Source organism: Vulpes lagopus, chromosome 3, assembly GCF_018345385.1.
Source record: "Vulpes lagopus strain Blue_001 chromosome 3, ASM1834538v1, whole genome shotgun sequence".
NCBI classification, from domain to species: domain Eukaryota; kingdom Metazoa; phylum Chordata; class Mammalia; order Carnivora; family Canidae; genus Vulpes; species Vulpes lagopus.
The window spans coordinates 52,021,903-52,046,135 of NC_054826.1; the positions used below are offsets into that span (position 1 = coordinate 52,021,903).

Here is a 24,233-nt window from a genome sequence, read left to right on the forward strand (position 1 = left end):
GATGAGCACTGGGTATTATATTTAAGTGATGAATCACTACTTATGAAACCAATATTACACTATATGCTAACTAGAATTTAAATAAAAATCGGGGCGGGGGGGAACCTCTCAGCAAACTAGAAACAAAAGAGAACCTTTTTATTTTTTAAAAAAGATTTTATTTATTTATTCATGAGAGACATAGAGAGAGAGGCAGAGACATGGGCAGAGAGAGAAGCAGGCTACCCGCAGGGAGCCCAATGTGGGACTCAATCCTAGACCCCAAGATCACACCCTGAGCCAAAGGCAGACATTCCACTGCTAAGCCACCCAGGTGTCCTCTAAAGAGAACTTCTTTAGGGCACCTGGCTATCTCAGCTGGAAGAGCTTGCAGATCTTGATCGTGGGGTCATGAGTCTGAGCCCCACACTGGGTTCAGAGATTACAAAAAAAAAAAAAAAATCCATAAACTCTAAAAAAACAAAAAAGAGAGAGAGAGTAAAAACTTCTTTAACCTGATAAAAGGCATGTATGGAAAACCTACAATTAATATCATAATGAAAGACTATATACTTTCTCCTAAGATCAAGAATAAGACAGATGGGATCCCTGGATGGTGCAGGGTTTTGGCGCCTGCCTTTGCCCCAGGGTGCGATCCTGGAGACTCGGGATCAAATCCCACGTCGGGCTCCTGGTGCATGGAGCCTGCTTCTCCCTCTGCCTGTCTCTCTCTCTCTCTGTGTGACTATCATAAATAAATAAAAATTAAAAAAATAAACACGACCATTTGTGTATAAAATTTGATGGAATCAACAACAACAACAGAAAAATAGAGCAAGTTTATCGAAGTTGCAGAATACAAGAAAAATAAAAAAAACCAATTCTATGCAGGGGCACCTGAATGGCTCAAGTCATGATCTCAGGGTCCTGGGATCCAGCCCTTGATTAGCAGGGAGTTTGCTTCTCCCTCTCCCTCTGCCCCTCCTCCCCAACTCATGCTCAGGCTCTCTCTCTGTCTGAAATGAATAAACAAACAAACAAAATACTTAAAAAATCAATTCTATGCATATATTCTAGTAAAAATAACTGAGATTTTGAAAGAATTCCATTTACAAAAGCATAAAAAAAACATCAAATATGTAAGGTTAAATCTGACAAAAGATGTGAAAGATCTATATACTGAAAACTACAAAATATTGCTGAGATAAATTACAGATGACCCTAAAGAAATGGAAAAATATACCTTATTCATTGGCAAGAAGTCTCCATATTATTAAGATATCAATTATCCCTCAAATTGATCTATAAATTCAACACCATTCCAATCAAATTCCCAACAAAATGTTTGTACAATTGGCAAACTGATTTCAAAATTCATATAAAAATGCAAAGGAACTGGGGTGCCTGGGTCGCCCAGTCAGTTAAGTGACTGCCTTTGGCTTGGGTCATGATCACAGAATCCTGGGATCAAGCTCTTTGTTGGGCTCTCTGCTCAATGGGAAGCCTGTTCTCCCTCTCTCTTTGCCCGTTGCCACAACTTGTGTGTGCACTCTGTCTCAAATGAATGAATGAATGAATGAATGAATGAAAGAAAGAAAGAAAGAAAGAAAGAAAGAAAGAGAAAGGGAAAGGGAAAGGGAGACAAGCAAAGGAACTAGAATAGCCAAAAAAAGATCAAAGAGGACTGACACTACTTGGTTTCAAAGAGTTATAGTAATCAAAGCAGCATCATAGACTGACTTAAGACAAACAAAGATCAGTGGAATAAAGTCAGGAAGTAAATTCACATATATAAACCTGACTGGTTTTTAACACAGGTGCAATGATAAAGAAAGAACAGCCTTTCCAACCTATAGTGCTCAAAATATTGAATATGAAGCAGAAAAAAAATGAACATGGGGCTAGCCTACATTCTATATAAAAGTTAACTCAAAATAGATTACAGACCTAAATTTAACAACTAACATGATAAGACTTCTAAAATAAATTGTAAGAAACAATCTTTGTGAATTTTGGTTAAGCAGTTTCTTACATAAACCACTAAAAACATAATCTGTAAAAGAACAAATTGATAAATAGACATCATTACAATTAACAACATCTGGTATTCAAAATATTGTTAGAATGAAAAGACAAGCCATGAATTTTGAGAAAATATTTGAAAAGGATATATCTAATAAAGGACTTGTAGCTAGAATATATAAAGTCTCAAAATTTAATTATAAGAAAACAACCAACCCCATTCAAAAACAGATAGAAGGGATCCCTGGGTGGCGCAGCGGTTTGGCGCCTGCCTTTGGCCCAGGGCGCGATCCTGGAGACCCGGGATCGAATCCCACATCGGGCTCCCGGTGCCTGGAGCCTGCTTCTCCCTCTGCCTATGTCTCTGCTTCTCTCTCTCTCTCTGTGTGACTATCATAAATAAATAAAACTTAAAAAAAAAACAGATAGAAGATCTAAATATTTCCCAAAAACACATTTATACATGGCAAATATGCATGTGAAAAGATGCTCAAACAAAAGGATGTTTGCCTGTGTTAGGGCAAACACTCTTGAAACAAATGGAAAGATGGGAAATCTCAACAGATAAAAGCTATAAAAAAGGCACTAAATGGATATTTTACAATACAATAACCAAAATAAAATATCCATTGAATGGGCTCAAGAAGTGAGTGGAGAAGTGCCTGGCTGGCTCAGTCAAAGGCGTATGCAACTCTTGATCTCGAGGTTGTGAGTTTGAGCCTCACATTGGGGGTAGAGAAAACTTAAGAATAAAATCTTTAGGGCAGCCCCGGTGGCCCAGCGGTTTAGCGCCGCCTGCAGCCTGGGGTTTGATCCTGGGGACCCTGGATCAAGTCCCACGTCAGGCTCCCTGCATGGAGCCTGCTTCTCCCTCTGCCTGTGCCTCTGCCTCTCTCTCTCTCTGTGTCTCTATGAATAAATAAATAAAATCTTAAAAAAATAAAAATAAAAATAAAAATAAAAAAATAAAATAAAATAAAATCTTTTAAAAAAAGAGCTGAATAGAGATGACAGACACAAGAATCACAGAACTTGAAGCTACATGTCATGCAATCTAAACAAAAGACAGAAAAATAATAAAATAAATAATAAACAGAGAAGTGCCTGAGTGGCTCAGTCAGTTAAGCATCTGCCTTTGGCTCATGTCATAAGCCCAGGGTTCTGGGGTAGAGCCCCACAGTGGGCTTCCTGGTCAGCAGAGAATCCGCTTCTCCCTCTGCCCCTCGTCTCTGCTTGTGTGCTCTCTCTCTTAAGTAAATAAAATCTTTTATAAATTATAATAATAATAAACAGAGTCTCAGGAACCTAAAGGACAATATCAGAAACTATGAAATTTGTGTTCTCTGAGCCCCTGAAAAACAGGAGAAAGGATATGGTGTGGAAAACATACTTGAAGAAATAATGGCTAAATCTAACATAAAGAATGTCAACCTAGAATTCTATATCCAACAAAAACATCCCTTAGGAATAATGATGAGGGGGATCCCTGAGTGGCTCAGTGGTTTGGCGCCTGCCTTTGGCCCAGGGCGCGATCCTGGAGTCCCGGGATCGAGTCCCGCATCGGGCTCCCGACATGGAGCCTGCTTCTCCCTCTGCCTGTGTCTCTGCCTCTCTCTCTCTCTCTCTCTCTCTCTCTCATAAATAAATAAATAAATCTTTTAAAAAAAAAGGAATAATGATGAAATAAACTAAGACAATTTGGCATCAACAGACTTGCTTTAAAAGAAATGGTAAAGAAGGTTCTTCGTGCTAAAGGAAAACCAAAAACTGGTTCTTTATAAGAGCAATAAAACAGGGATCCCTGGGTGGCACAGCGGTTTGGCGCCTGCCTTTGGCCCAGGGCGCGATCCTGGAGACCCGGGATCGAATGCCACGTCGGGCTCCCGGTGCATGGAGCCTGCTTCTCCCTCTGCCTGTGTCTCTGCCTCTCTCCCTCTCTCTCTGTGTGACTATCATAAATAAAGAAAAATTTAAAAATATATATTAAAAAAAAAAGAGCAATAAAACAAACTTCTAACCAGATTGACAAAGAAAAATAAAAATATCAGGAATGAAGGAGGGTAACCATACAGACACTAAAACATGAAAAGCATAATAAGGGAACATTATAAAAACTCCATGCACATGAACTCAACAACTGAGAAACATATAAATTCTTGAAACACAAACTACCAAAGTTTACTCAAGAAAAAAAAGATGACCTAAACTGTCCCTCTATCCAATAAAGAAATCAAATTAACGGTTTAAAACCTCCAACCTTTATTTTTGTGCATTTTTTAAAAAGACTTTTTATTATTTTGGGATGTATTCTAAAAATACCAACACAGTAAGGTATTTGTTAAAAACTAATTGGTAGCCCAGTTATGGGCAAGTTCTAGTAACCTTTAAGAATCTTAAAGACAATTCTTTTACTATATATAGACTGTGGTAGGACAATAAAAAGTGAGATTTTTTCTTTTTTTTTTTTTGAAAAATTTTCTTATTTGATAGCTTAAACATGATACTAAAATCTAATGAGGACCATACAAAAAAAGGCAACTATACAAAATCAATGCCACTAGTAATACAGATGTAAAACTCCTAAATAATATATTGAAAAGCAAATACAATATTATGTTAATATATCATGATCAAGTGAGATTTACTCCAGATTGCAAAGATGTGCCAAAACTAGAAAATAGATTAATATAATATTAAGTGATTACAGAAAAAAAAATATATCATTTTGTTAGATAATGAAATGGCATCTAATTAAACATCAATTCCTAAAAACACTAACATTAAAGAAGCAATTAAAAAATGTTTTTGTAACATTAAAGAAAAGAAATATGAAACAAACAGCAAAATATCTGAATAGTTTACAATTAATTTCAAGTCAAGATGAAGATGTACTCAATCACTGAAATCAATCAACATTCTGGAAGCCAGATTCACTGCAATAAAACCAACAACAAAGAAAGGTATAAATACTAGAAAGAAAAGGAGAAAATGATCATTATTAGCTGATATAAATGTCTACCGAAAAAACCCGAGGTAATCAACGGAACAACTATGTCAAAAATCTGTGATGGGCCAGTGGAACAAAATAGAAAATTCAAAACCAAACGCACTTATAGACAAGATTTTAGTTTACAATAAAGGTAAAACTTCAAATCTTTGGAGAAATGATTACTGAAAAATGTTGGTAAAAGCATGTAACCACTGAGACTTTTTTAATATACATGTACTGGAGGTTTTTTAAAGATTTTATTTATTTATTTAAGGGAGAGAATGCACATGCAGCAGGGAGGGGCAGAGGAAGACGGACAAGTAGACTCTCTGCTGAACTGAGCTCCATTCCAGGGCCCCAAGGTCATGACCTGAGCCAAAAGCAGATGCTTACCAGACTGAGCCATCAGGACACCCCTACATATACTGTTTTGATATATATACATAAATGTGGTAGAACTGTAAAGAAAAGCATAGAAAACTAAAATACAATGGTTTACCTCTTGATGGGTGGAAAGGGATGCAATTAGGGTCATCCTGCCAAGAGGACTTCTAAAGCAGTGAATACAGGTGTTCATATTATTTTTTAAAACTATGATTTACATTTATATAAATATAAAACCATATGATTATTTCAACAAATACAGAAAAAGCATTTGACAAAGAACATCTAGTCATGATACAAACTCTCAATAAGGAGGTCTAGAGGGAACATTCCTCAACGTAATAAAGTCCTTACATGAAAAACCCACAGCTAACATCACACTCAGTGGGAAAACACTAAGCTTTTAAGGTCAGGAACAAGATAAAGATGTCCACTCTCACCACTTTTATTCAACACAGTACTGGAAAGTACTCACTACAGCAATCAGACATTGAAAAGAAATTAAAAGGCCAAATCAGTAAGGAAGTACAATTTTCACTATTTATAGAAAACATGAGACTGTATATAGAAAACCCTAGGGGCACCTGGGTGCCTCAGTGGTTGAGCATCTGCCTTTGACTCAGGCTGTGATCTCAGGGTTCTGGGATTGAGTCCCACATCAGGCTCCCCACAGGGAGCCTGCTTCTTCCTCTGCCTGTCTCCACCTCTCTGTGTCTCTCATGAATAAATAAATAAAATCTAAAAAAAAAGCTACTCAAACTGATAAATTAATTCAGTAAAGTTGCAGGTTACAAAATTAATGTACAGGAGTATGCTGCATTCCTATCCACTAATAATGAAGCAGTAGAAATTGAAATTAAGAACAGTCCCTAGGGGATCCCTGGGTGGCTCAGCGGTTTAGTGCCTGCCTTTGGCCCAGGGCACGATCCTGGAGTCCTGGGATTGAGTCCCACGTTGGGCTCCCAGCATGGAGCCTGCTTCTCCCTCCTCCTATGTCTCTACCTCTCTCTCTCTGTCTATCATAATTAAATAAATAAACAAACAAACAAACAAACAAATAAATCTTTAAAAAAAAAAAGAACAGTCCCTGGCACCTGGGTGGCTCAGTCTACTGAGTATCTGCCTTTGGCTCAGGTCATGATCCCAAGGTCCTGGGATCTTGTTCTGCACTGGGCTCCCTGCTCAGCATGGAGTCTGCTTCTCCCTCTGTCCTTCTCCCCTGGTCATGATCTCTCTCTCTCTCTCTCTCTCTCTCTCTCTCTCTCACATAAATAAAATCGTAAAAAGCAAAAAAAGGGTCCCATTCACAATCGCACCAAAAACAATAAAATATCTAGGAATAAACTTAACGGGGATCCCTAGGTGGCTCAGCGGTTTAGCGCCTGCCTTTGGCCCAGGGTGTGATCCTGGAGTCCCAGGATCGAGTCCCACATCAGGCTCCCTGTGTGGAGCCTGCTTTTCCCTCTGCCCGTGTCTCTGCCTCTCTGTGTCTCCCATGAATAAATAAATTAAATATTTTTTAAAAAAAAGGAATAAGCTTAACCACTGAGGTGGAAGACCTGTACTCTAAAAACTATAAAACACTGATAAAAAAAATTAAAGATGATACAAAGAAATGGAAAGACATTCCATGCTCATGGATTGGAAAAACAAACATTGTTAAAATGTCAATACTGCCCAAAGCAATCTATATATTTAAAGCAATCCCAATCAAAAACACCAATAGCATTTTTCACAGAACTGAAACAATCCTAAAATCTGTATGGAATCACAAAAAGATTCTGAGTAGCTAAAGCAATCTTGAAAAACAAAACCGGAGGTATCATAATTCTAGACTTCAAGTTATATTACACAGCTGTAGTGATCAAAATAGTATGGTCCTGGCAGTAAAATAGACACAAAGATCAATGGAACAGAATAGAAAATCCAGAAATAAATCCACAAATATACAATCAATTAATCTTTGACAAAAAAGAAAAGACTATACAGTGGGAAAAAGTCTCTTTAAACAAATGGTGTTAGGAAAACTGGTCAGCTGCATGCAAAAGAATGAAACTGGACCACTTTCTTACACTACAGACAAAAGTAAACTCAAAATGGATTAAAGACCTAAATGGGAGACCTGAGACTGTAAAATCCTAGCAGAGAGCACAGACAGTAATTTCTCTGACACTGGCCATAGCAACAGTTTTCAAGATATGTCTCCTAAGGCAAGGAAAATAAAAGCAAAAATAAACTATTGGGACTACATCAAAATAAAAAGCTTCTGCACAGAGGTGTCTAGGTGGCTCAGTTAGGCATATGCCTCTTGGTTTCAGCTGGGGTCCTGATCTCACGGCTCATGGGATCAAGCCCCAGGCCAGCTCTGCACTCAGTGGGGTCTATTTGGATATTCTCTCCCTCTTGTCCCTACCTCCATTAATGCACTCCAGCTCACTCTCTCAAACAAATCAATAAATCTTAAAAAAAAAAAAAAAAAAAAAAAAAAGCTTCTCCACAGCAAACAATAAATTAAAAAATAACGATCAATAAAACTAAAAGGCAACCTACTGAATGAAAGAAGATATTTGCAAATGACATATCTGATAAAGGGTTAGGTCTCCGAAATATATAAAGAAATGATACAGCTCAAAACCCAAAAACGAAATTATCTAATTAAAAAATGTGGAGAAGACATGAAGAGACATTTTTCGAAGATGACATCCAGAGCACCAACTGACAAATAAGATGCTCAACCATCACTTATCAGGAAAATGCAAATCAAAACTACAACAAGATATCATCACCTAACACCTGTCAGAATGGCTTGTATCAAAAACACAAGAAACAACAAATGTTGGAAAGGATGTGGGAAAAAAGGAACCCTCATATTATTGGTAGGAATGCAAACTGGTGCAGACACTGTGGAAAACAATATTCAAGTTCCTCAGAAAGTTAAAAATAGAACTACCCTACAATCCAGTAATCATGCTACTGGGTATTCAAAAAATACAAACACACTAGTTCAAAGGAATATATGCACCTCTATGTTTATAGCAGCATTATTTACAACAGCCAAATTATGGAAGCAGGCCAATTGTTCACTAACAGATAAATGGAAAAGGAGATGTGACATATATATAGATAGATACAATGGAATATTATTCAGCCACAAAAAAGAATGAAATCTTACCATTTGCAATGACATGGATAGAGCTAAAGAGTATAATGGTAAGTGAAATTAGGAGAAAGACAAATACCACATGATTTCACTCATAGGTGGAATTCAAAAATAAAACAAATCAGCAAGGGAGAAAAAAAAGAGAGATAAACCAAGAAACAGACTCTTAACTAAAGAGAACTGATGATTACCAGAGAAGAGGTGGGTGGGCAGTGGGGAGGATGGGTGAAACAGATGATAGGGGCTTAAAAAAAATTTATGATTTGTATTTTAAGGAATCTCCTGTACGACATATTGACAATTTTTTTTTAAACTGAGCTAGACTGGGACACCTGGGTGGTTGAGTGTCTCCCTTCGGCTCAGGGCATGATCCTGGAGTCCTAGGATCGAGTCCCACATCGGGCTCCCTGCATGGAGCCTGCTTCTCTCTCTCTGCCTGTGTCTCTGCCTTTCTCTCTCTGTGTCTCTCATGAATAAATAAAATTTTTAAAATAATAAAATAAAATAGAGCTAGATCTATATGTGTTACAAAAAGATCTGTAGGAAATAATAAGTGAAAAAGTGAAACAGCATATGTAGCATGATTCCTTTCCTGTAAAAGATTCTATTGATGATATATGCATAAAAACTTTGGAGAGGGGGTAGACGGCTGGGTGGCTCAGTGGTTGAGCGTCTGCCTTTGGCTCAGAGCATGATCCCGGAGTCCTGGGATTAAGCCCCAAATCAGGCTCCCCCGGGGAGCCTGCTTCTCCCTCTGCCTATGCCTCTCTGCCTCTGTGCCTCTCATGAATAAATAAATAAAATCTTTAAAAAAAGAATGGGGGGGGGAAGAATACAGAAGAAATTATTGCCTTTTATTAAATGTACAATGAGGGGGATTCCCTGGATGGCTCAGCAGTTTAGTGCCTGCCTTTGGCCCAGGGCATGGTCCTGGAGTCCCGGGATCGAGTCCCACATCGAGCTCCCTGTGTGGAGCCTGTTTCTCTCTCTGCCTGTGTCTCTGCCTCTCTCTCTCTGTGTCTCTCATGAATAAATAAAATCTTTTAAAAATAATAAAAATAAAAAATAAATGTACAATGACTGAGATATACATCTTCATATATACCTTCATACTTACACTATACACCTTATATACTATTTTGTTTTCAAACAGTTTTGAACTGTTTTTACTTTGTTCTAACATGTATGTATATAAAATTTAACGATTCTGTGTTTATTTCATTTTTGTAAATATCAACATAGGTTATTCGAGTGATATTGATGGACTGTTTTGTTTTCTTCTTCATACCTTTATATCTTTCTTAAAAAAGAATCATTTAGACAAAATCTTTTCCTGGGGGAAATCTCTAATAAACAAATGGAGAGAATAAAGAAGAGACATTAAGAGCTAAAGCAGCATTGTCCAACGAAGCTTTCCATAATGAGGGAAATGTTCTTCAGCTGTGCCGTCTAATACAACAAACACTAGACTCATGTGGCTTTGACTACTTGAAATGTGACAGTCCAAAAGAAGAATGTATTTATTTAATTTTAATCAATTCAAATTTAAATAGCTACAGGTAGCTCATTGCTACCACACTGGACAGAGTATATCTAGAGACTTAACATTCACATTCTCTTCCTCTCACTTTCTAGACACATAAAAATTAACATTTACATTTGATTTATATTATTTTAATAGTTTAAAAATATCACCTTGGGTTAAAATATTACAAAACTGAGGAACTATGATCCATCCTCAGCCAAGCAATATGATTAAGTAATTCTTAATTCCATTTACATATCAAAATGAAGCTGAGTAAAAAACTGCATGCTCTGGCAAGTTGGCATTAAAGTTGCAAAATAAACCAACCATGGAGAAGGCCTAGTTTGAGACCTAGAGCTCCACTCTTCAGAATACTGACCTCTCCATCACTATCAGATATCACAATGAATGCATCTTCAAGTCTACGTTTCCTCTTCAGACTGACAGAACTGGCAGTTTCTGCATCTTTCTTCTCCAGATTCTGAGCTTCAGAGGCTTCTTTAACTTTTTTCTTTCTCCGTGGCATTCTTTTGTCTGAAACACAGGGTAAGTAATACACTTAAAGTTTTCCAAATGCTATTTGTAATTTAGTCATGTAACAGAAAATGGTTTTCATTTAAAAGAAGTAAAATGACTTCTGATCATTTCTACTACTCATTAAAACTTTAATTTTTCTATTAAAAAAATTGTATCTGCTCTCTCAAATCAATCAATAAATCTTTAAAAAGGCGGGGGGGGGGGATCCCTGGGTGGCGCAGCGGTTTGGCGCCTGCCTTTGGCCCAGGGCGCGATCCTGGAGACCCGGGATCGAATCCCGCATCGGGCTCCCGGTGCATGGAGCCTGCTTCTCCCTCTGCCTGTATCTCTGCCTCTCTCTGTCTCTCTCTCTGTGTGACTATCATAAATAAATAAAAAAAAAAATTAAAAAAATAAAAATTAAAAAAATAAAAATAAAAATAAAAAAATAAAAAGGCGGGGGGCACCTGGGTGGTTCTATCAGTTAAGCATCTTCCTTCAGCTCAGGTCATGTTACTAGGGTCCTGGGATAAGCCCCACATTGGGCTCCCTGCTCAGTAGGGAGTCTGCTTCCCCCTCTCCCTCTGTCACTCCCCCTGCTTGTGCATGAGCGCACTCTCTCTCTCAAATAAATAAATAAAATCTATCTACCTTTCTTATTTTCTTTGAGAGAGAGCATACACACTTGCAAATGCGAGTAGGGGAAGGGGCAAAGGGAGAGAATCTTCAAGCGAACTCCCCACTAAGCACAGAGCCCAACGTGGGGCTCAATCTCATGATCCATGAGAGCATAACCTGAGCTGAAACCAAGAGTCACTCAACCAACTGGACCAGGTGTCCCATATAATTGGCTCTCTTGACTACATATTAGGATTTACATTAAAAAAAAATTTTTCAACAATGCCTCAACTTGATAAAGGACATCTTAAAAAAAAAAATCCCACCCTTAATAGCATACTTAAAGGTAAAAGACTGAATGCTTTCTCCTTCAGACAGGAAAAGACAGGATGAACACGATCTTGGGGGTTCCAGGCAAGTCAATTATGCAAGAGGAAATAAAAGACATCCAAATTGGAAAGAAAGAAGTTAAACTATCACCACTTGCAGATGAGCTGAACTTGTATTTAAAAAATACTAAGAGCTGGGGCACCTAGGTGCCTCAGTTGGTTAAGCATCTGACTCTTAATTTCAGCTGGGATCATGGTCTCACATGTCCTAGAATCCAGCTCTGCATCAGACTCCACACTTAGCGAGGAGTCCACTTGGGGATTCTTTCTCTCCTTCTGCCCCTTCCCCTCCCCCTGCTCAAGCTCTTTCTCACTCTCCAAAATAAATACATAAATCTTTAAAAATAAAAGTAAAAAACACTAAGAACTCCACTGTAAAAACTCTATAATGAAGTTAAGAAAGACTGCAACATGCAATGAACATACAAAAATCAACTGTATTGTTTATCCACTAGCAATAAACAATCCTAAAAGGAAATTTTTAAAATTCCATTTCTAGGGACGCCTGGGTGGCTCAGCGGAAGAGCGTCTGCCTTTGGCTCAGGGCATGATTCCGGGATCTGGGATCGAGTCCTGCGTCAGGCTCCCTGCAAGGAGCCTAGCCTGCTCTCTGCCTATGTCTCTGCCTCTCTCTCTCTCTCTCTCTCTCTCTCTCTCTCTCTGTCTCTCATGAATAAATAAATAAAATCTTTAAAAAAAAAAAATCCATTTCTAGGAACACCTGGCTGGCTCAGCTGGTAGAGCTTGTGACTCGTGGTCTGAGTACTTGAGTTCAAGACCCATGTTGGGTGTAGAGATTACTTAAAAAATAAAACTTTCAGTGCCGCCTGGGTAGCTCAGTCTGTTAAGCATCTGAATCTTGATTTCAGTTCAGGTGATGATCTCAAGGTTGTTAGATGAAGCCCTGTGTCAGGCTCTCCAATGGGCGTGGAGCCTGCTTAAGATTCTTTTTATTTTTTAAATATATATCTTAAAGGTTTTATTTATTTATTCATGAGAGACACACAGAGAGAGAGAGAGAGAGAGAGAGAGGCAGAGACATAGGCAGAGGGAGAAGCAGGCTCCATGCAGGGAGCCCGACGTGGGATTCAATCCTAGGTCTCCAGGATCACACCCGGGCTGAAGGCAACATTAAACCGCTGAGCCACTTGGGCTGCCCTTAAGATTCTTTCTCTCCCTCTGCCTTCCCCACTCATGCACATGCTTTCTCTCGCTTTCTCTCTCTCTCTCTCTCTCTCTCTCTCTCTCTCTCTGAAAAATAAAGTAAAATCTTGCAAAAGTAAAAAAAAAAAAAAATTTTATTCTACTAGCATCAAAAATAATAAAATTCTTAGGAATAAATTTAACAAAATAAGTGCAAGACTTGCAAATGGAAACTTAAAAATATTGCTGAAAAGAGAGTTCGGTTCAAGGAGACACTGGAAGATCCTGAATTAACCTCCTCCTGTGGATACTCCCAATCTACAAATATATATGAACAAATTCTGAAATAAACCTAAAACCTGGCAGGGAAACCCATTCACAAATGAGAGGGAAACCACAACAAAGCAAATAGGTAAGGTTAAGAGAGAATCTCATTATAAACCCCACCCCAGGCACAACAACCCACAATAGGGAGGGAACTCAACCCAAGAGCTTTTCCTGGAGGAGAGAGGTCCAAACCCCATATCTCACACCACAACTTTTAAGACTTGCACCTGAGATGCCTGGCTCAGTGGTGGCTCAGTGGTAAGTATCTGCCTTTAGCTTGCAGCATGATCCCAGAGTTCTGGGATCAAGTCCTGCATTGGGCTCCCTGCAAGGAGCCTGCTTCTCCCTCTGTGTCTCTGCCTCTCTCTCTGTCTCTCATGAATAAATAAAATATTAAAAAAAGGGGGGGGGGGTCTCTAGGTTGCTCAGTGGTTAGTCCTGCCTTTGGCCCAGGGCATGGTCCTGGAGTCCCGGGATCGAGTCCCACATCGAGCTCCCTGTGTGGAGCCTGTTTCTCTCTCTGCCTGTGTCTCTGCCTCTCTCTCTCTGTGTCTCTCATGAATAAATAAAATCTTTTAAAAATAATAAAATAAAAAATAAATGTACAATGACTGAGATATACATCTTCATATATACCTTCATACTTACACTATACACCTTATATACTGTTTTGTTTTCAAACAGTTTTGAACTGTTTTTACTTTGTTCTAACATGTATGTATATAAAATTTAACGATTCTGTGTTTATTTCATTTTTGTAAATATCAACATAGGTTATTCGAGTGATATTGATGGACTGTTTTGTTTTCTTCTTCATACCTTTATATCTTTCTTAAAAAAGAATCATTTAGACAAAATCTTTTCCTGGGGGAAATCTCTAATAAACAAATGGAGAGAATAAAGAAGAGACATTAAGAGCTAAAGCAGCATTGTCCAACGAAGCTTTCCATAATGAGGGAAATGTTCTTCAGCTGTGCCGTCTAATACAACAAACACTAGACTCATGTGGCTTTGACTACTTGAAATGTGACAGTCCAAAAGAAGAATGTATTTATTTAATTTTAATCAATTCAAATTTAAATAGCTACAGGTAGCTCATTGCTACCACACTGGACAGAGTATATCTAGAGACTTAACATTCACATTCTCTTCCTCTCACTTTCTAGACACATAAAAATTAACATTTACATTTGATTTATATTATTTTAATAGTTTAAAAATATCACCTTGGGTTAAAATATTACAAAACTGAGGAACTATGATCCATCCTCAGCCAAGCAATATGATTAAGTAATTCTTAATTCCATTTACATATCAAAATGAAGCTGAGTAAAAAACTGCATGCTCTGGCAAGTTGGCATTAAAGTTGCAAAATAAACCAACCATGGAGAAGGCCTAGTTTGAGACCTAGAGCTCCACTCTTCAGAATACTGACCTCTCCATCACTATCAGATATCACAATGAATGCATCTTCAAGTCTACGTTTCCTCTTCAGACTGACAGAACTGGCAGTTTCTGCATCTTTCTTCTCCAGATTCTGAGCTTCAGAGGCTTCTTTAACTTTTTTCTTTCTCCGTGGCATTCTTTTGTCTGAAACACAGGGTAAGTAATACACTTAAAGTTTTCCAAATGCTATTTGTAATTTAGTCATGTAACAGAAAATGGTTTTCATTTAAAAGAAGTAAAATGACTTCTGATCATTTCTACTACTCATTAAAACTTTAATTTTTCTATTAAAAAAATTGTATCTGCTCTCTCAAATCAATCAATAAATCTTTAAAAAGGCGGGGGGGGGGGATCCCTGGGTGGCGCAGCGGTTTGGCGCCTGCCTTTGGCCCAGGGCGCGATCCTGGAGACCCGGGATCGAATCCCGCATCGGGCTCCCGGTGCATGGAGCCTGCTTCTCCCTCTGCCTGTATCTCTGCCTCTCTCTGTCTCTCTCTCTGTGTGACTATCATAAATAAATAAAAAAAAAAATTAAAAAAATAAAAATTAAAAAAATAAAAATAAAAATAAAAAAATAAAAAGGCGGGGGGCACCTGGGTGGTTCTATCAGTTAAGCATCTTCCTTCAGCTCAGGTCATGTTACTAGGGTCCTGGGATAAGCCCCACATTGGGCTCCCTGCTCAGTAGGGAGTCTGCTTCCCCCTCTCCCTCTGTCACTCCCCCTGCTTGTGCATGAGCGCACTCTCTCTCTCAAATAAATAAATAAAATCTATCTACCTTTCTTATTTTCTTTGAGAGAGAGCATACACACTTGCAAATGCGAGTAGGGGAAGGGGCAAAGGGAGAGAATCTTCAAGCGAACTCCCCACTAAGCACAGAGCCCAACGTGGGGCTCAATCTCATGATCCATGAGAGCATAACCTGAGCTGAAACCAAGAGTCACTCAACCAACTGGACCAGGTGTCCCATATAATTGGCTCTCTTGACTACATATTAGGATTTACATTAAAAAAAAATTTTTCAACAATGCCTCAACTTGATAAAGGACATCTTAAAAAAAAAAATCCCACCCTTAATAGCATACTTAAAGGTAAAAGACTGAATGCTTTCTCCTTCAGACAGGAAAAGACAGGATGAACACGATCTTGGGGGTTCCAGGCAAGTCAATTATGCAAGAGGAAATAAAAGACATCCAAATTGGAAAGAAAGAAGTTAAACTATCACCACTTGCAGATGAGCTGAACTTGTATTTAAAAAATACTAAGAGCTGGGGCACCTAGGTGCCTCAGTTGGTTAAGCATCTGACTCTTAATTTCAGCTGGGATCATGGTCTCACATGTCCTAGAATCCAGCTCTGCATCAGACTCCACACTTAGCGAGGAGTCCACTTGGGGATTCTTTCTCTCCTTCTGCCCCTTCCCCTCCCCCTGCTCAAGCTCTTTCTCACTCTCCAAAATAAATACATAAATCTTTAAAAATAAAAGTAAAAAACACTAAGAACTCCACTGTAAAAACTCTATAATGAAGTTAAGAAAGACTGCAACATGCAATGAACATACAAAAATCAACTGTATTGTTTATCCACTAGCAATAAACAATCCTAAAAGGAAATTTTTAAAATTCCATTTCTAGGGACGCCTGGGTGGCTCAGCGGAAGAGCGTCTGCCTTTGGCTCAGGGCATGATTCCGGGATCTGGGATCGAGTCCTGCGTCAGGCTCCCTGCAAGGAGCCTAGCCTGCTCTCTGCCTATGTCTCTGCCTCTCTCTCTCTCTCTCTCTCTCTCTCTCTCTCTCTGTCTCTCATGAATAAATAAATAAAATCTTTAAAAAAAAAAAATCCATTTCTAGGAACACCTGGCTGGCTCAGCTGGTAGAGCTTGTGACTCGTGGTCTGAGTACTTGAGTTCAAGACCCATGTTGGGTGTAGAGATTACTTAAAAAATAAAACTTTCAGTGCCGCCTGGGTAGCTCAGTCTGTTAAGCATCTGAATCTTGATTTCAGTTCAGGTGATGATCTCAAGGTTGTTAGATGAAGCCCTGTGTCAGGCTCTCCAATGGGCGTGGAGCCTGCTTAAGATTCTTTTTATTTTTTAAATATATATCTTAAAGGTTTTATTTATTTATTCATGAGAGACACACAGAGAGAGAGAGAGAGAGAGAGAGAGGCAGAGACACAGGCAGAGGGAGAAGCAGGCTCCATGCAGGGAGCCCGACGTGGGATTCAATCCTAGGTCTCCAGGATCACACCCGGGCTGAAGGCAACATTAAACCGCTGAGCCACTTGGGCTGCCCTTAAGATTCTTTCTCTCCCTCTGCCTTCCCCACTCATGCACATGCTTTCTCTCGCTTTCTCTCTCTCTCTCTCTCTCTCTCTCTGAAAAATAAAGTAAAATCTTGCAAAAGTAAAAAAAAAAAAAATTTTATTCTACTAGCATCAAAAATAATAAAATTCTTAGGAATAAATTTAACAAAATAAGTGCAAGACTTGCAAATGGAAACTTAAAAATATTGCTGAAAAGAGAGTTCGGTTCAAGGAGACACTGGAAGATCCTGAATTAACCTCCTCCTGTGGATACTCCCAATCTACAAATATATATGAACAAATTCTGAAATAAACCTAAAACCTGGCAGGGAAACCCATTCACAAATGAGAGGGAAACCACAACAAAGCAAATAGGTAAGGTTAAGAGAGAATCTCATTATAAACCCCACCCCAGGCACAACAACCCACAATAGGGAGGGAACTCAACCCAAGAGCTTTTCCTGGAGGAGAGAGGTCCAAACCCCATATCTCACACCACAACTTTTAAGACTTGCACCTGAGATGCCTGGCTCAGTGGTGGCTCAGTGGTAAGTATCTGCCTTTAGCTTGCAGCATGATCCCAGAGTTCTGGGATCAAGTCCTGCATTGGGCTCCCTGCAAGGAGCCTGCTTCTCCCTCTGTGTCTCTGCCTCTCTCTCTGTCTCTCATGAATAAATAAAATATTAAAAAAAGGGGGGGGGGGGTCTCTAGGTTGCTCAGTGGTTAAACACCTGCCTTCGGCCCAGGGTGTGATCATGGAGTCCTGGGATCAAGTCTCATATCGGGCTCCCTGCAGGGAGCCTGTTTCTCCCTCTGCCTGTGTCTCTGACTCTCTCTCTCTCTCTCTCTCTCTGTGTGTGTGTCTCTGTGTCTATCATGAATAAATAAATAAAATCTTAAAAAAAAAAAAAAGACCTGCACCTGAGAGATAAGCCCCCTAAACATCTAGCTTTGAAAGCCAACAGAGCTTGCATCAACAAGCCTCCCAAAACTAAAAAGAATTGAAAAGCAGCTCTGAAAAAGCTGACACATGCAAATTAACGTACCCCAGGGCTCAGTACAAAAGCAGCCAAGTGAAAAGCACTCAGACTTTCTGTGAAAAAGGCTTATTTGCTTATCTTAAAGCAAGCATGAGAGGCAAGGCATCTAATTTAACAAACTTCATAGGTGACTACTGAAGTATTCCAAAGGTACTAGCAGGCACCATCTTTGCACCTCCCTCTACTTCAGTCAAGCTTGCTAATATCTCCCAGAAAGGAGTTTGTACCCTTGTCTGACACTCCAGTTTTTAAAGCTGCTTCCCAGGGGATCAGGAGATCACCTGCCTCTGGGGGCCACTGGGCCTTATGCTGACAGTCCTACAGAACTCTGTATATTACAATAGAAAATCATCAAATCACAAAGGAAGGGAGCAAGTAAAGGAGGAACAGAGGAATTACAAAGCAGCCAGAAAAAAAAAACTAACAAAATGGCACACACAAAAAAAAGGCAAGAAGTACATAGCTACCGATAATTACTTTAAATGCAAAAAGGCTAAATTCTCTAATTGGAAGTCTGAGAGTGGCTGAATGGATAAAAAAACAAGACCCATCAAAATATATCAAACACTCTCTCCAGGTGTCCTTACCTGTTTTACATAGTAAATCTACAAAAATTAAAGCCTAAACTTTTTATTTTTTTTAAAGATTTTATTTATTTATTCATGAGAGACACAGAGAGGCAGAGACACAGGCAGAGGGAGAAGCAGGCTCCATGCAGGGAGCCCAATGTGGGACTTGATCCCAGCTCTCCAGGATCATGGCCTGGGCCGAAGGCAGGTGCTAAACCTCTGAGCCACCCAGGCGTCCCTAAAGCCTAAACTTTTGGCTGAAATTACAACATTCTAGAATAAGAAAAATGTGAAGATGATTAATCATGACCATATAAAGCCTATTGTCGTAAGTATATCTACTCCATTTGTTATAATACCATCTTAGAAATACTCACTTTTCTATTTCAAAATTGTTATTCTGTTCTTCCTTCACTTACCCATTTATTTTTTCTCTCCTCTAAATGAAAATTACAACCTCTTACAAAGACTGCAACTTTATTTTTTTTTTAAAGATTTGAGAGAAAAAGAGCGTATGCATGCCCTGTGCTTGTGCTTGCACAAGCAGGGGTAGGGGCAGAGGGAAAGGAAGAGAATCTCAAGCAGGTTCCTTACTGGACACAGAGCCCGACTCAGGGTCTAATCCCACAAGCCCAAATCATTACCTAAGCTGAAATCCAGAGTCGGACACTTAGCCAAATGAGCCACCTAGGCCCCCCCTGCAACTTGAGAATTAGCAGGGAAACTAAGCTTTTGTTCAACAGAAACATGACACTGTGCTGTACAAAGGCAATACAAATGAAATCTTTTTTTTTTTTTTTTTTTTTTTTATGATAGTCAGAGAGAGAGAGAGAGAGGCAGAGACACAGGCAGAGGGAGAAGCAGGCTCCACGGACCGGGAGCCCGACGTGGGACTCGATCCCGGGTCTCCAGGATCGCGCCCTGGGCCAAAGGCAGGCGCCAAACCGCTGCGCCACCCAGGGATCCCCTACAAATGAAATCTAATGAAAAGATGGACTTTTGGCTGCCTAAACAAATCAGCTATATAAATAGAACACATTAAACAGCTAGGAGAGAATGGAAGGCAAAAAGATAAGACTTATTTTCATGATAGCTTGTATATTTAATTCCACTGTTATGAAACAGCTATCTCTAATTATATAACACAAACAACAAAGGCAATAAACCACAAAAAGATGGCGCCAAGGTCAGCTAGGTTGGGTTAAGTTGAGAAAGGCCTTGCTACAGGTGGAACTTGAGCTGAATGCTGAAGGATTATACTGTGTTTTAATGATGGTTACTATCTTATTTCCTTAGGAAACTGTAAAGTTACAGAGGCAGAAACTGTTTCTTATTCATGTCTGAATTCCAATACTTAACTCAGAGCTTAGCTTTCAATAAATGTTACTTAATAAATGAATAAATGCTTTAATGACCAAATGAGTGTATGAAGAAACAAACTGGATTTGGAAAAGCACAGAAGATAGGAAAAAGACAAATACAGTGTGCCTGTTATTCAGGGATCTGAAATATATTCAGATAAAAATATATACAGATAAAAGCTAAATGTCCATTTTAAAATTAAAAAGTAGTAGACACAAAAACAGGCTTAGATGCAACTCTGGTAGAGTGGTAAAGCTACAATTAACCTCTACAGAATCCCTTGTTTCTCATCTCAATGGATTCTGCATTTTTAATTTCGAAAAGATTTCTAACATAAGTTAACTGGAAAAGCTTTTTTATTGAGGTGTCAAAATATTTCCTGAACTAACAACAACAACAAAAAACAGAGGAACGACTGGGTGGCTGAGTCAGTCAAGCAAGCTGCCTTTGGTTCAGGTCATGATCCCAAGGTTCTGGGATCAAGCCCCACATTGGGTTCCCTGCTCGATGGGGAGTCTGCTTGTCCCTTTCCTTTTGCCCTTCCCCCACCCCCACTTGGGTTCTCTAATAAATAAAAAAAATCTTTAAACAAAAATTGCAAAGTGAAAGCAGACTTCCATCATCTTCATGATTAAAATTATAAATACAAACCATTTTTATTTTATCACCTGTGACAATAAAAGCTTGATAATATCAGAACTCGACTGAATATTTCTTTTTTTTTTTTTTTTTTTAAAAAGCTTCAGGACATTATCTTAGGCAATAATTTCTTTTATTTTTTTTATTTATGATAGGCACACAGTGAGACAGAGAGAGAGAGGCAGAGACACAGGCAGAGGGAGAAGCAGGCTCCATGCACCGGGAGCCCGACGTGGGATTCGATCCTGGGTCTCCAGGATCGCGCCCTGGGCCAAAGGCAGGCGCCAAACCGCTGCGCCACCCAGGGATCCCTCGACTGAATATTTCTGAAGAAATATCTAACTGCATTAACTCCAAAATTCTAAGTCTATCCCTTTTAATTCTATTTCAAACACATCTGCTCTTTCTGCAGCCCTTATCATGTAGCCATCTTAATTCTTCTTTATTATATTTGAAAAGAGTTACTGATTCTCCAACATTAGTAGTAAATATAGTTGAGAACAATGACTTAATCTCATGAACTTAAGGACATTAAATTTCCAAAGAAAAAAGTAAATTAGCATTGGATTTTGCAATGATTTCTTGGATATGACACTGAAAGAACAGACAACAACCAAAAGAAGTGACTATGTCAAAATTTTTAAATCTTATGCATGAAAGGATACTATCAACAAGTGAAAAAACCCACAAAATGGGGGGAAAAATCTGCAAACTGTTCATCTGATAAGTGGTTAATATCAAGACTATAAAAAGAACAAAAAAAAAGCCAACCCAATTAAAATATGGGCAAAGGATTTGAATAGACATTTCTCCAAAGATATTCAAATGATAAATAAGCATATGAAAAGATGCTCAACATCACTATTCAAATGGTCAATAAGCACATGAAAAGATGCTCAACATCACTAATCACTAAGGAACTGCAAACCAAAACCACAAGATACCACCTCACACTCCTTAGGATGGCTACTATGCAGAATACAGAAAATAGCAAGTATTGGAGAGGATGTGGAGAACTGGAACCCTTGTACACTGCTTAGGAGGAATGGTAAATGATGTAGCTGTATACCCAAAGGATAAACTTTGAAGATATTATGCTAAGTGAAATAAGCCAGACACAAATGGACAAATACTGTATGATTCCCCTCACATGAGATACCTAAAATAGTCAAATTCATAGAACAGAAAGCAGAATGGTGGCTACCACAGGCTGAGGGAAAGGAGCAACGCGTAGTTACCATTTAAAGGCTACAGAGTTGGGATCCCTGGGTGGCGCAGCGGTTTGGCGCCTGCCTTTGGCCCAGGGCGCGATCCTGGAGACCCGGGGTCGAATCCCACGTTAGGCTCCCGGTGCATGGAGCCTGCTTCTCCCTCTGCCTGTGTCTCTGGCTCTGTCTCTCCTTCTATTTCTCAAGAATAAATAAATAAAATCTTAAAAAAATAAATAAAATAAAATAAAATAAAATAAAATAAAATAAAGGCTACAGAGTTGGGATCCCCGGGTGGCTCAGCGGTTTAGCGCCTGCATTCAGCCCAGGGCGATCCTGGAGACCGGGGATCAAGTCCCACATCAGGCTCCCTGCATGGGGCCTGCTTCTCCCTCTGCCTGTATCTCTGCCTCTCTCTCTCTCTCTCTCTGTAATGAATAAATAAATCTTTTAAAAATAAAAATAAAATAAAAAATAAAGGGTACAGTTTCAGTTTAGGAAGATGAAAAAAGTTGTGGAAATGGATGGTGATGATGGCTGAACAACAATGTGAATGTGCCTATACCGATGAATTGTATACTTAAAGTGGTAAATTTTGTATATATTTTTGTAAAATTTCATGTATTTGGTAAATTATGTATATTTTGCTACAATTTAAAAAAAAGAACAAGGACATATATAGTTGACCTTTGAACATCGGTTTGAAATGTGCAGGTCCACTTATATGAGTCTATTACAGTACAGTACCATAAATCTTTTTAAAGATTTATTTAAGAAAGACAGCATGCACACACATGCACACAGAGGTAGAGGCAGAGGGAGAGGGAGACAACCAGACTCCCCAACTGGGCAGGGAGCCCAACTTGGAGCTCAATCCCAGAACCCTGAGATCCTGACCTGAGCTGAAATCAAGAGTAGGACACTTAACTGAGTCATCCAGGTACTCTGTAAATGTATTTTTAATTAGTTTCTTAATACATTCTTTTAAAATTTTTACTTATTTATTTGAGAGAGCTAGAGAGAGAACTTGAGCAGGGGGAGGGGCAGAGGGAGAGGCAAACTCTCCACTGAGCAAGGAGCCTATCCTGGGTCTCAATCATGGATTGAGCATGGATCATGACCTGAGCCCACGGCAAACACTTAACAGACTGACCCACTCAGGCGCCTCTTCATACATTTTCTTATGGCCACCTTATCTTATTGAGGGAATACAGTATATAATACACATAGCATACAAAATATGTTATGTTTAATTGGCTGTTTATGTTATCAGTAAGGCTTCCAATCAACAGCAGGCTCTTAGTAGTTACATTTTTGAGAAGTCAAAAGTTGTACAGATTTTCAACCGTGCAGGGTGTCAATATGCCTAATTTCTGTGTTGTTCAAGAGTCAACCGCACATAATCTCATGGAAGAATCTCCAAGATTTTTGCACTAGTAAGTGTAAAATAAAAGAAAAATAGTATGATACCTTTTGTGCAGATTTTTAAAAATCAGCATGGATAAATTTTTCAGGCCATCAAAAACAGAAATTAATCCATTTTCAACTCTCATCTCCAGTTCAAAAATAATTTTTAGGAAAAATTTTTTGTGAACTAAAAAACATTTGAAAACCTTTGGTAGGTAGTTCACTCAAGTAACTTTAAAAAGTTAAATAATTTTTCTAAGTATTACCTACTTCAAAATGTAAAAAAGTGGGATTTAAATTAAGGAAACCTATTATCAGTCAGAATTGTACTCAACACTGGAAACAGAAATCACAATGTTACCTCTCATAATTTGCTCCTTACCGTAGGTCCCATTCCCATAAGTCAGTCATTTCAGTGGAATCTCTAAAGCCCCTAACCCTGGGAAAATACTTGCTGTGTACTTCTTGCCCCAGCTACCAAGTAAGATTCCTGGAGAGATTCACAAAACAAAACCACCTGATTTTTCACTGATCCTTTCTAAGGGACTTCTGTCTTCAAGCCTTTCCCCCAGTAAGCTTCTCCCAAGCCTTCATGTATTTAAATTCCTTCTAGATCCACTCTATTCCCTTGCTACAAACATTAACACAACATGTTGAGCCTAAAAATAACTTCCCTTAACCCTATCACCAATAAAAGTTCTTTCCTCTGCATTATCATCAAATTTTTTACTCAGATCTCTATACATTGACACACACTATAAATTTCCAAAGCAATCATTAATTTAAAACAAAAGGCAAGGTCACCTGGGTGGCTTAGTCCATCAAAGCTCAGTCCTTTAAAGCATCTGCCTTCAGCTCATGAAGGTCAGGATCCCAGGGTCCTGAGTCCGGCTCCCTGCTCAACAGGGAGTCTGCTTCTCCCTCTCCTCTGCTGCTCCCCCTGCTTTTGCCCTCTAATAAATAAATAATTTTTATTTATTTATTAGAGAGCAAAAGGCAGAACAGCATGTTTAGTGTTATTTTACTTGTGTAAATTAAAAAACACGCCCAGCCCCGTTTTAAAATTCATCTGGAATGATACACAAGAAATTGCCAAAAGTATGAAAGAGAATGAGAGATAGATGAGGAAAAACATTTTCTCTATTTGAATTTTGAACCATGTGTAAACACTACTTTTGTTTTTCTTTAAACTTGTAAACTCTGGAGAT

At 38.8% G+C, this 24,233-nt stretch overlaps 1 protein-coding gene across 3 annotated transcripts in view; it reads right to left on the minus strand.

The window, feature by feature from the left end:
* The window catches only part of UIMC1 (ubiquitin interaction motif containing 1), a 120,490-nt gene extending 109,899 nt beyond the window's left edge, over window positions 1-10,591 (minus strand). For 2 of the 3 annotated variants that reach the window (XM_041747700.1, XM_041747702.1), the window contains exon 1: window positions 10,439-10,591. In XM_041747700.1, the coding sequence (XP_041603634.1) occupies window positions 10,439-10,585 (147 nt within the window). In that variant the 5' untranslated portion in view covers window positions 10,586-10,591. The remainder of the gene's footprint in view (window positions 1-10,438) is intronic. The other variant, XM_041747701.1, reaches the window with a different exon arrangement.
* Between the last annotated feature and the right edge of the window lie 13,642 nt (window positions 10,592-24,233).